Source organism: Lepidochelys kempii, chromosome 4, assembly GCF_965140285.1.
Source record: "Lepidochelys kempii isolate rLepKem1 chromosome 4, rLepKem1.hap1, whole genome shotgun sequence".
Classification (NCBI taxonomy): domain Eukaryota; kingdom Metazoa; phylum Chordata; order Testudines; family Cheloniidae; genus Lepidochelys; species Lepidochelys kempii.
In genome coordinates, this window is record NC_136383.1 from 52,769,403 (window position 1) to 52,783,033 (window position 13,631).

General features: G+C 39.7%; 1 protein-coding gene across 7 annotated transcripts in view; it reads left to right on the plus strand.

The window, feature by feature from the left end:
- Positions 1 to 13,631, plus strand: part of GAB1 (GRB2 associated binding protein 1) — a 145,141-nt gene that overhangs the window by 99,586 nt on the left and 31,924 nt on the right. For 5 of the 7 annotated variants that reach the window (XM_073341224.2, XM_073341220.2, XM_073341222.2 and 2 more), the window contains exons 3-5: positions 2,750 to 2,963; positions 6,781 to 6,861; positions 11,311 to 11,900. In XM_073341224.2, coding sequence (XP_073197325.1) covers positions 2,750 to 2,963; positions 6,781 to 6,861; positions 11,311 to 11,900 — 885 coding nt within the window. The remainder of the gene's footprint in view (positions 1 to 2,749; positions 2,964 to 6,780; positions 6,862 to 11,310; positions 11,901 to 13,631) is intronic. The other 2 variants (XM_073341226.2, XM_073341221.2) reach the window with 1 other exon arrangement.

The following is a 13,631-nucleotide window of genomic DNA, read 5'->3' on the forward strand; positions in this document are numbered from 1 at the left end:
TTCAAAGTGAAATGGGATGCTTGTTGTGCTCATGTGTATGATAAATACACTGAATGCTTTTCCAGTTCAGTTATTTCCAAGCAGCCCTGGTGTCTGAGCTTTGGGAACAAACCAAAAGATTTTAAATGCTTTTTTTACTAGTAATAATGAACCAAGATCATTATTAAAGCTCATTAAAATCATAGTAAGCTGCTAGGCTAAACCTTCAACATCACATCAGGTTCCAACGTATATTAAATGGCTAAAGAGAGTTTTGAGTGTTTAAAAACACTAAATTAAAACATTAATGTTTACTTTATCAGTACTGAAAACAATTATTAACAATACTAGACTCATGCAAGGCAAATTAGAAGCACCCTTAAGGTGAAGAAAAAATAATTTTCAGCTGAACTAAGACTTTTGTTTCAGAGTAACTCAATCACTGTTCAAATCATACATTGGTTTAAAATAACGATTGGGGACTCACTAGAGCATGCCATGCATCCACATCAGGATAGATTTCACAGTATAGGTTCATAAGTTGGATGATATTCATGGTTTAGCACTCCACCCACCCCAAATACCAAGCATATATTTGGGTCCAGTGTGGTGTTTAAATGGCCAAATAACCATTTATGGTTGGCCCCTTTCATCCTAATCCCTAGGATTCAGCCCATTTCTGAATTCTCTTGCCCTTCCTCTGGAAGGGGGAATGAAAGTACATGTGAAGGGTCCCTCAGTTCACAAAGACTTACAGACTCCTCTTCTTCCTCCAGTCAAATAGGGTCTACCAGTCATCTCCCACACTTCTTACTCATGTTTACTTCTTGGAGCTGGTCACTTTGAGCCTATTATCTGCACTGGCATTGAGAGTGCCACTGAGAATAGCTTGGCTACACCCACACACACGCTGCTGGTATCTGCCTTCTGTCAATCCACTAGGTTCTGCTGATCACACATCTGTCCCTGTGTCTACTAGACATGTCCATCTTTCCTGTAAAGTTCAGGGACATCATACTGGATTTTGTCGTGTGTGATTAGTGCACTACCTGTGTACAAAAAGATCCTAGCTCATGTCTATGAGGGTTTTATATACAGCAAGGGTAAAAAGGGGGGCCACAGAGCCCATTGCCTCTCTTCTCAGCCACCACCGCACAAGCCTGGCTAATGAAGGAGCAACCTCTCCTCCTCCTTCTCTGCACTCTGCCCAGGCATGACGTCTGCGTGCATTCTGAGCTGTCGTGAAGGAAGGAGAAGGGAAGGCTCTGAAGCAGCTGAGCCTGTACCTTACCTTCCCCTCAATCCTTCTCTTGTCAGGACCCCAGAGATTGTCTAGCCCCAGCTGTTCCACTTCTGTATGGGAATGAAGAGAATTTTGCAGTTGTCATTTTAATACAGACATCAGGGAATTAAGTTGTTCGTTGCATTGTGAAATGTGGAAAACTAAAATCTGTTCATATAAAGTCTTTGCAGTTCCTAAACAGGAAATGATCATGTCATAGTCACTTTTTTTTTTTAAATGCCTTAAAAGTTGAACCCTATTCAGAATTATCATTGAACACATCATCATCATTCTGGGAACATCCCTTTATTAAGCTGCTTAGTTATGTGGGTTACCCTTGTAGGTAGTTGCAAGGTTAATGGATCAGTTGCATTGTAGGGTAGTGAATTAATTAGAACAATGCTAATATTCAGATATCGTTAGCAAGATTTGCAAATTGCACACGCAGAGTCTTGACGTTTAACAATACATAAATTAAGGATGGTCCAATAATTTAAGGAAATGAAACAGGTTAATTTAAAAACAGACTAAAAGGGTTGAAGGTTTATTGCTAACTGATGCTGCTAGCATTTTCCAGAATACCAGACAAAATGATGTTTGTGTGTGTGTGTTTCTGGAGAAACCAAAGAATTAAATTTGGCAAGGAAAGACCATTCACAAATGGAAGGTGGAAAAGAATTATAAAGAGGAGAGGTGGGACAACAAAAGACCCACCTGGATCTAACGTTGCAGCACAATAATAAGAGGTGTAGCAGGTCAGGATTGGGTAGCAATAGAAAGACTTCTTTGGGAATTTAGCACATCTCACAAGTTCTTGTAGGCAACAGTGAATGTTCCATATGAGCAAAGCCTTTTTGTTTGTTTTTTGTGCATTTTTTCCTGTTTCTTAATTCCATTTTGCCTAGTTTTCTAGTATCAAATACCAAAGTGACTGGAATCAAGGAAAAATACATTGAACACAGTATAAAATGTGGAATCATGCAACCATAACATAATTTTAACCTATGAGTGCTTGTCTGTTGTTTTAAAACAACAGATTTGTCTGCTTAATTGTTGCATTGTACCAGTCAGCATCTTTATTTTGCTTGTGACCAGAAAAGTGGGTGAAAAATCATGTTAACAAGACAAAACCTCTAGTTTTGAAGGGACAGTCAGGCAACTGATGACATCTGGAAAAATCTGAAGAACAACAGGGTCTCAGGGCATTTTTGAATGGCCTAGAATGAAGGAGGTCCTCTTCCATCCTCTTTGTACATCAAATCAGACAAAATGATCTTCCATATACAGTTTTGTTTAGAAATATTTTTCTAATATCCTACAGACCTGTTTTTGAGTGAGTCAGAAATTATTGTTATGCTGAAATTGGCTTAATCTGCATGCTATAATCTTAATATTAATGTTGTTTACCTTCCAATTACATCATATAGTTTAAAGAAGACAATAAACTATGAAAAGAATGATTAACATCTCTGTACTTTTATGTCATAGATGCTGTGAAGCCACTTGGCAGTTCTTTACAAGCATCTGCTGAATTACCATTAGCAGTCAATACTTCACCACCATCTGTACAAGCAGAATCATCCCTACCTCCTCCATATCAACTAATTAACATCCCACCTCTGGAGTCCTCATCTAGCCAAGAAGATCCTCAGGATTACCTATTGCTAATAAATTGTCAAAGTAAGAAGCCTGAACCTACGAGGTAAATGGGTGTTTTCATTTTTTTGCAGTAGTCGTTTCATTTGTATAGACCAAAGATGGTTACTCCTGCAAAGCATTTCTGTATATTACATGATTTCTTTTTGTTGAAGTTATTCAGCAGTCAAATGCACAAGTCTTGATTCTTTACCCGATCACTTTTGCTCTTCTCCCTATGTTCTGGGCTCGAATTTCTTGTTTTAATAATATGAAATGGTAGCATCAGAGCTAGCATCTTTGTTTTTTTGTTGTTTTTCTAAATTTTTTAAATTATTTGCTGATAAAATGTACCAGACTAATAGTCCCGGAGACCAAATATTTCTGTATATCTCTGGAATTAGGTGCAACTTGGATAGCAAAGATGGATCTTTCTTCTCACCACTCTCCATTGTGCCTCAAACCAGCTCTAGGATGGAGAGGTGGCCGTTTAGTACCTTGTACTTCTACCATGACTACTATCAGGGAAGCCAAATTACCACCAGTTAAAGTGGTGGCTCGGTGATAGGGATGAAAATCAACCAAACCTGTACTGAGATCACCAACTCATTTAACACAGGCTGCGAAGCAACCCTCAAATGATCAGTTTTTGGTTATTACTGACCTGTATCAAATTCAAACAGGAGATCTTGTGATGAGACACAATTTATCTTGAACCATCCAGTCTCTGCATCCTGAATTTTGTGAGCTGTTAGTGTGTTTTGAATAATATAGAAAAATTAGTATGATCTAATTATGTCCAATTTAATATTAAATAGATTTACCCACTCTGTTATCTCTCCTAAAGAGTAGGAAAACTGGCTAGTATTTTATAATATATTTTTTAAATATATATAATTATATATTATATATATTATATATTCTATTATATTTTTTAATATATATAAAAAATCTGACCAGCTCTGGTAACTGATGTACCCAAGTAACTGCTGCTTCTCATTTTAAATGGAAATGTAATGCCGCCTGAATAGGAGGATGTAATATGTAGTGGTAAATATCCAGGAATTATTGCTTTGTTTCTCAGAATGGTCCTTGGAAAACATTAGAAACCCTCTCAAGCAGAGATGCTTTGCTGTAACCATTTAAAATAATGGTCCCTTGTGTATTTCTAGAGAAGCTTGCTCATTATTCTCTTGATTGCAAAGGGGCACATTTAAAGGCTAAGCAGAGGTCTGTGAAAGTGTTTTTCCTGAGACTTCCACACATTCACTTAGAGCAATACCTTGTCAATGGTGTGACTCTCTGCCAGGTTTCAGTGTTACTGTGCCATGCATTCTGGAGCACCACAGAGTAAGGTACAATGGTCCTAGGACAAGAGGAGTATTTCTTAGTCTTTTTGTTGCTGACTGCAACCAACTCCCAAAATACCTCATTTAGGGCAGGCAAATAAGCCTGCTCTTGTCCAGTCCATGGAAGATGAAGATGGTGGGCAGCCCTCCCACACTCAAAACAGTGCTTGGAGTGGAGCGTGCCCACTGGCTAACTCATAAAATATTAAAGGGCAGAATGTCCACCTGTGTCTTGCAACCTGATGGGAAGGAATCTGTGTAATATGAAGCAGTAGTAGTAACTCTATATTGAAGGTTCAAGCTACTAGTTTTAGACATTCCACTACTAACTTCCTCCTCCCCCCCAAAAACCCCAATCTTTCTGAAATATATCACATCTCTTCTGAGGATAAAGATTTTCTGAACAGTTTGATTTTAAAAAAAGAGTTTTAAAGGTAGTGTTTTGAATATTTAGCTGTAGTTTACTTTCTAAATACGATTCTAATTCCTTTTTGGCTCATTGTATCACCAGAACGGCTTGGCTTAGAAACTCCAGATTGTTTTTTTTAATTGGCTCTGGTGACAAGAAGTCTTCCTCAGCATTTCAAGGGGCCTAGTTGTGGTAGGGGCAGGTAAAGAGTTGTGTAAGTGCTATGAAGAACACTTTTTAGAAATATAAGTTGAGCATCTTCTGACACCAGCTGCTGAACGGAGTCAGAATTGAGAGTATGGGTTGAGATGGGAGACTAGGAAGAAATGTGGAGGAATAGGAGTCTGGGAGGGACCGTGGAGAATGGGAGGGGATTGAGGGAGGAAGCCAATGAATTTAGTTTATTCGTTTATTGTGTGATGTTATGTCATATATAATCATTGTATGCTAAATAGAGTTGAGTGGTAGGATTATAGAAGTATAAGATTGATCAGTAGTTAGAAAGGATAATTATGTTGGAATGTGAGGGTGGAGAGTGTATGAATGGACTGCATGTCACCATGATTCCCTGAAGGTCTGGATGAGACAGGAGGGGGGAGGGAGAGAGAGAGAGAGAGAGAGAGAGAGAGAGATGGGGGGCAGGATGCGAGTTGGACTTGGAGATGGGAAGATGAAAGAAAAAGGTGCTCAGGGAGCTGTGGTTCATTATTTTGCGGGTTGTGGAACGTGTTGAATATATGGTGTTACGAGTATTGGAAGACCTTGTTGTTTGGTATGTTATAGTGAGGCAGTAGCACCACTAATAGTGTGGGTTGAGGTGAGCTTGCTGTTTAACATCTAACTGTTTGTCCTTGTTTTAATAAAATATGTAACTGTTACTGCAAAATAATGTTATATGGTAGTTTTAGCCCCAACTCAGCAAGTGAAGCACTTGCCTAACGTTGGGCATATATATTTTGCTGAAATGGGGCCATAGCAAATTGGAAATAGACCCCTTGATAAGGAACTAGAACAGTGGGCTGCAGGTTGCCCACCACTGAACTAGAATTTCACAATATCTTTGCAATTTATGTTATGTATTTATGCAGATTATAAGGGGTCATATTTACGATTGGGTGGGGAGGGGAAACTTGTATGAGCGCACAGGAGCAGTGGTGAGTGAAGAAGGAATACATGGCATGACTGAAGTGGCTACTTTCCTTTACTGTTAGTTTCTAGACTTTCATACTTTTTGCAGTTTTTTTAAGAAGTAGAATAATTAATCTCTGGATTTTATAATACAGGTTCTAGGTGTTGGTGGACTCCATTGATGCATCCTTTTGGCCTTCAGTATTTCTTAGCAAAGTTTTTTAACCATAGTTTTTAAAAATAAAACATAATAATAGTTATAATACAGTAGGCAGATGTTATAACATTAGAAAAAAATTACAAATTAAAGTAATTTTCATAATTGTTTAGTTTGGGAGTTGGTTTACCTTTTAGTTCATCCTTCAACAGTGGCCAGTGTTCATGGAAAAATGAGGAGAAAATATCTTTCTTTAACATACTGCTTTTTAGAGCATCTAGGAATCAGTGCATCCCGGTACATTTCGGGGAGGGGGACTAAAGGCAAATAGTTTCTAGGTTATTTCTTTTTATTTATTATTTCTGGTGGTTTTTTTTCTATTTTTTTATTATTTTCTATCTTTTTATTAATTATTTCTATTTCTAGGTTATTTCTTTTTTTGGATTTTCAAGATTCTTGGCATTTGCATCTTCAGTGCCACCATACGTATATTTTATTTATAGATACTTTAAAAATGTTGTACAATTACTGGAATTGGGGGTATGTTAGAAATGATAGTAGTTGTATTAATACTCATCATCATTTATTTTACAGTACAGTTTTATGTCTTGATCACTTTGGACCATCCTTAAAGTTCTAATAGTTAAATAGTAAAAAATGTCATTACATTTCACTGCAGTGTTAAATAAGATTGAGAGTTCATCTTTGATCTTACAAGAAAAATTGCATCCATAGTGTCTGTTTGAAATCTTTAAATTTTTGGCTGGTTGGCAGAGGTACATACAAAATAACAGCTGTTATCTTGCTGATCTTACTCCATTTTTTCCTGTTTATAAACCAGCCCAGGGTCATCCTTTATCTCTGAAGAAGGGAAAGAATATCTACTACTGGAGGATTTTGAAAGTAAAAAGATTCCACTGCAGTGAGTGTATAATTGTTGTTTTTTAGTCTGTGTGAGAAATCAAGCACAGAGCCATAACCTGCTTGAAAATTTCATATTTGAAACATGTCCTGCATGGTCTGCTGTGAGTTTTAATAAAAGAAACAATATAACCCAACTTCAGTTAATCAAGATAGGGCTATGACAGCACCTATCAAGGCTGAACTCACATTTCTACCATGCATGCTTCTCACACTGCTCTTTTACCATTCCTGAGTGCTGATACACAATAGCTGCTTTGCTCTTATACCTTGTCTGGAGTAGTCTCTTGGCCCGGTTGTATTGATTCTCACGGAGGGAAAGCTATTGGTGCAGGATAAGTGACCAAACTACTTACAGTGTATTAGAAAGTGGGGAGTTCAATCCTCAGTCTGCTTCAAAACTGAATATTTTTGTAAAATTATTTGTGTTCCCAATCCTCTTGTCAGCAGCTAGTTTTGGGAAGAGGAACCAAGAGCTAGTTAAAGGGACAAAAATGTGCCTTTACCTACAGTAGCTCCTCACTTAACGTTGTAGTTATGTTCCTGAAAAATGCGACTTTAAGCGAAACCATGTTAAGCGAATCCAGTTTCCCCATAAGAATTAATGTAAATAGGGGGGTTAGGTTCCAGGGAAATTTTTTTTTTGCCAGACAAAAGACATACACACACACAATAAGTTTTAAACAAACAATTTTAATACTGTATACAGCAATGATGATTGTGAAGCTGGTTGATGTGGTGAAGTCAGAGGGTGGGATATTTCCCAGGGAATGCCTTACTGCTAAATGATGAACTAGCAATTGGGTGAGCCCTCAAGGGTTAACTCGTTATTAATGTAGCCTCACACTCTATAAGGCAGCACGAATGGAGGGAGGGGAGACAGCATGGCAGACAGGCACACAAACCGTGTGTGAGAGAGAGATGAGCATTTCCCCTTTAAGTACACTGTCCCCACTCTTAAGTACACTGCCTTGTTAAGTTAATCAGCAAGCTGAGACCACAGCTGTTGCCAGAATCTCCATCTGTCCTGAGCCCTGTCGTTTGTCCCTCCTGCTTTATGGAAGATGGGGTAAGCGGGGTGCAGGAGCAGGGGGGAGGGGGACACCCTGACATTAGCCCCCATCTGGCCCCTGCACAGCAAGCAGGAGGCTCGGGGAGCAGCTTCCAGGCAGAGGGCAGGAGCAGCACATGGCAGTGGGGGAAGGGACAGCTGAACTGCCCGCAATTGATAGCCTGCTGGGCGGCTGCCACACAGAGAACTTAGGGGCGCTGCTGGTCCACCCTTGTTCCAAGCCCCCACCAGCTAGCTGCAACGGGCTGCTCTTCCTGCAAGCAGGGAACAAAGCAGGTGGCTGCCAAACGATGTTATAAGGGAGCATTGCACAACTTTAAATGAGCATGTTCTCTAATTGATCAGCAACGTAACATCGTTAACCGGGATGACTTTAAGTGAAGAGCTACTGTAGTTCAAAGCCTTGTCAGGGGCATGCATACTCCCACAACTACACAGCTACATGGAGAGTGGAAGCCAGTTTGAGTATGGTCCTATATCCCATCACCACCTCTGTGGAGCCAGGTCAGGACTTGAAGGATGTACAGGACTCTCTTCATGGTACCATGGAAAGAGAGGCAGTCTTAGTGTGGGAAAAGGAATGGGGTTGACACTATGTTGCCAGTGCTTGGGACTGGTAATGCACCCGTGTAAGGACAATGTGTAGTACAACCATGATGCTAGGAGTTGGTGTGTCAGTCCTACTTTGGTAGCAGATGTGGCTAATTTTTTTCCTCTTGCTAAGTCAGTCTTTTTTTTAAACAAATAGGAGTGCAGTGATGCAGTGCAGTGATAGTAATCCGTACTGTCTGCTGATGCACTATCAGAGCCAGAAAAGTTATTCTTGACCTGCTATGAAAGTGTATGGAAAAGTTATAAAATTTTGCTGTTCTGCTTGAATTGAAGAAATGCACCCTTCACTAAACATCCTGCTTCTAGTGTCAGTTTGGGAAAATAATAGTGTTAATTCTGTTCACAAGCTCTGCTCACAACCCTGGCGCTCACAACCCTGGCTGTCCCAGTCTGAGATGCCATTCGCAGTACATTGTGCAGATTTTCATAATTATACCAGTTTTTCCATGCCTGTTTTGATCAGCAGTGAAAGTTGTTATTGACATTTTAATGATCATTTATGCTTCAGAGATTGTCACACTAAAATGAAAAGGGGCAATTTACTCCTGTTTTGGCACTGTTGTTGCAGCATGTCTTCAAACTTAGACACACACAGATCAGTTACGCCAGTTCACATTTTGAAGGTTATATACACATCCATAAGGACTAGAGACTCAGTTTGAAAAGGATAGTTTTTGAAAATGCTTAGATTCCAAAGCACAAGTTGCAGCCACTAGGGAAAAGGGAAAGACGGCTAGGCTGCCTCAAGTAGTCCAAAGCTGATCCCTCTCCCTGTTTCCTTCTGTTCAGTTTTCATGAATGTGCAGGGACAAGAAACAGTGAGGAAAAGCATTTTTACATTTAGAAGTAATTAAAGTTTAATATGGTAGCATTACTAGTTAGCATATTAAGAGGTATCTAGGTTAGCAGGATCTGTACTCTACTAGAGTGGCATCCATGCACTGTTATTGCACTACTAATTTTCAATGATGGTTTTAGCTGACTGTTTCCTGCATGTTATGCATTTATAGAATTACATAAAATGCAACACAGCCTCATTAGGCGGTCTCTCAAAGGTCCGTGTTAAAGGCTCCTTAGTGCTCAGAATTGGTAAGTAAGATTTTAAAGATATTTGTAATACTTTTTGTGCACAATATTTTAAAGCCCACTTGGGTTTGGGAGCATAGGTAAACAGAGAATATGTAATGGACAACAATGATTGTAATAACTGCATAATCCATGAATGGAAGAGTGAAAATTAAAGTGTGCTGTATTGCTTGCTACATGAATTTCTATTCTATGGTCATATCATGCTATGCTGTGTGTTTCTTGCTTTAATTTGTATTTTATTTTTGTAGCTTTTTTTAATTACTTGAAGTTTTTGAAGGTGTGTGCGTGTGCGCACTGAGACTAATAATCTTTGATACTATAGTTTGACTACTGTTTCTACAGGATGGAAAAATATGACTTTGAGACCTTTTGTTTGTCCCTGTTATGGTATATAAAATTATGGGGCAGATCCCTGTCATCTTTATTCAGGCAAAACTCGCAGTGCTTTTGCTGGGAGTTCTGTTTGAATACGCACTAGAGAATCAGGTTGTATATTTGTAAGTGTGTAACTTTTTTGTTTTCACAGCTCGTAGTATCCAAGATGTTAGATGTTGTTGTTTTATCTTTAGTCAAATATTTACTCCAATAATTTTCTAAACTGCCGTGTAATCAGTTACGTGACTGGAGTAGTAGGGGTAAAAGCTGTACTTATTACAGTGACATGCTCAAATTGTGCCACACAGGCAACAGTGGATTCCAGTGATACTTAAATTAGAAAAGAATGTGGTGTATTCTATACCAATATGTAGGCATTGTGGGTAAATGCTAAGTTTAAGGGTCTGTTTACCTATTAGTGTTTTCGTTTATTTTGACTTTTGTGTTAAACTAACTGTCAGGCTTATCAACTGAATTTTTGTGCCACAAACAATGTGACGATGGAATTCTACACAAGAGGGGAGAGAGAGAGTGAGTGCAGCCACTGCTTTTTTTGGCATTGTAGGTAACAGTTCATTGATAGGCGTGGTCTTCGTCAGAGACGTAATTTCCAAAGAAGCCCCATAAAACCCACTGTTAGAGTTTAAAAAAAATAAATAAAAAAAAGTCAAACAATGCTGTCTTGACCCTGGTCAAGACCAGAATACAGGCTTGTTCTCCTTGTCCTGTAATTTTTTTCTTCAGACTAACTGCTTCAGCTTTTCTGCCTCCATTTCCTGTTTTACTCTATACATTGTCTTATGTATGCTTAAAAAAAAAGTGTATGGTCTTTAGGTATCAACTTAAAGCTGTCGCAAGTTACAAGGCTTTTTTTTTTTTAAATTGTATTTCCTTCATATTTATTAGAGGAAGCAAGTTACCATAAGCCCAGAATTTTTGTACTGTGTCTGGACAGTTAACATTGCCATTAGTGCGCTCTTCATATAGTATGCAACATGTTTTCTTAAAAAAAAACCCAGCCAAACAAGAAGCCCTCCAAACCAGTCTGAGACTTTATTCAAAGTCATGTACTTGTGAAAACCCCAGCTGCCTAGCTGTTATGATGAATATATACACACACGTGTGTGTGCATGTGTACATGTATAATTACTTTAGATCTTTGTTCTAAATATTTTTGTTTAATTTTTTTTAGAATTAAGAAATTTAATGACTTTTAGTTGCTTACATTTTAAATGTTCTGTTGTTCTTTACAGTTGAAATGTGTTTCTTTATACATCAAAATTTCAATCTTGTTTTGTTTAGATTGCATGCTGACTCAGCAAAGTCCATCTGTTCTGAAACTGACTGCAATGATAATGTATCCTCCCATAAAAATTCTGCTCCATCATTAAGCAAGCATGCAGTGAACGGCTTTTTTCAGCAGCAAAGTGCCTATGACTCTCCGCCACCTCGAGCGGCATCAGTGTCCGTAGACTGCAGTCTTTATAACCTGCCTAGAAGTTATTCACAGGATGTTTTACCAAAGGCAACATCTCCATCTGGGACTGATGCAGAAGGAGAGCAGCATGTTTTCAGTACCCCTTCTGCTACATCATTAGATACACAAATGAGGCATTTCTCCATTAGTTATGACATTCCCCCAACACCTGGAGGTACTTATCAGATTCCACGAACTTTTCCAGAAGGAACTTCAAAGCTAGAGACTATTCCAGATATTCCTCCACCTCGGCCACCAAAACCACATCACACTTCGGATCGATCTCCCGTGGAAACTTGTAGCATTACTCGTACTGCCTCAGACACTGATAGTAGTTATTGCATCCCTACAGCAGGATTGCCACCATCACGCAGTAATACCATTTCCACTGTAGATTTGAATATATTTCGTAAAGGTCAGTAGTTGGTGTCTCGACCTTGCTTTTTCATGATTCTTTTGTTTCAATCATTTTGTGCAATAGGCTGAGCTCTTTAAAGGAACGGACCTAAGGGAATTATACACTCAATTTCTCTTGAAAATAGGGTGCTTAAGTCTCTTGGAATGCTTTGAAAATCTCGGCCAAAATGCAGACCATAAAAAGGCTTTATCAAGCTTTTTAAACATCAGTAATTTTAAATTAATTTTTAAGTCTTCTTTAAATATGTTGCATAGAAACTTACTTCTAGTGACCTCATCCAAAATATAGGCATTTTATTAAATTTTGATGGTCCAAGTCTCAAGAATTTATTAAGATTGTCTAGCGCAGCCTTCAAATATAATATTGACCAAATTATTTGCAGACAACATACTTCATATTTCTGTATATTTTATATTGTAATCCTATGTGGTAGTGGTAGCCCTGTGATAAATGGTATTTATCACGGACCTTCGCTGCTTCACCTGCCTGGTGCACTCTAACAATGTGCCCTCAAATTTTTTACATCCATGTGCAGAATGAATTTTGTTAAGTGCACCAATATGGAGGTGATGTGTGGCGGGGGTGGGACCAAGGGGTTCGGACTGTGGGAGGGGGCTCAGGGCTGAGGCAGAGGTGTGTGGGGGGTGAGGGTTCTGGGGTGGGGTCGGGGATGAGGGGGTTGAGGAGCAGGAGGGGGCTCAGGGCTGGGGCAGAGGGTTGGGATGCAGAGGATGAGGGCTCCGGCTAGGGATGGGGGCTCTGGGGTGGGGCTGGGGATGAGGGGTCCAGGGTGTGGGAGGGAGATCAGGGTTGTGGCAGAGGGTTGGGGTGCACGGGGTGAGGGCTCTGTCTGGGGGTGCAGGCTCTGGGTGGGGCTGGGGATGAGGGGTTTGGGGTGCAGGCTGCCCCGGGGCTGCAGTGGGAAGAGAGAACTCCGAGGATGGGGCCAGGGGAGAGGTGCCTCTCCCCACCTGCACAGAACTTGATAGCCTGCTGCGTGGCCGTGCAGTTTAGAGGGAAGTTAGCACTCTAAACCATTTTTGCCAGCGCAGTGGCTCATGTTCCAGACCTACGAGTAGCTTCTAAACCAAACTGCTTCTTTCCTTCACATGTGGAGTTCCCTCTTCCTGTTCAAAGGTGCAGTGGCTCAAGGCCCAGCAGTGGTAATCCTCATGAGTAACAGCTGTAAAGTCAATGGCTGTTCTAAAATTGTTCTGGAAAAATGACTTGCTTGAGTTCCATGTTTCTTGAGTGTCAGTGATCCGATAAAATATTTACTTAATTTACATATATCTTTTCTATTTGTCAAACTCACTTTGGTTTGCAGAAGTCAAGCGATCTTATTTTCTTTTTCTCACTAGTAATAAAGATCCTGTAGGCAAGTTATAACTGGAGTTGTATAGATGTAACTCAGGGCAGAATTTGGATACTGTGTGTTTGCAAAAATATAATGTGCTGCAGGGTCTTTCTCTGGTGGTGATACCAGAGAAGTATACCAGAGAAGGCAAAAGGGGGGAAAAACCCCAAACCCTCAGCTTGAGCTAGAGTCAATATTCAGTTTGTATGGCTGATAGGTAGAAAAAAAATCTCATCATCTCCTCTTTCTATCAGAGCATTATAGACTCTTAGATGAGTGGATAACACGTCTCTGGCTTTGTAGATCCAAACCAGCCATGGATTCAGCCTAGAAAGCTGTCAAAAAGGGGCAGTTGAGGATTTCTCCTCACA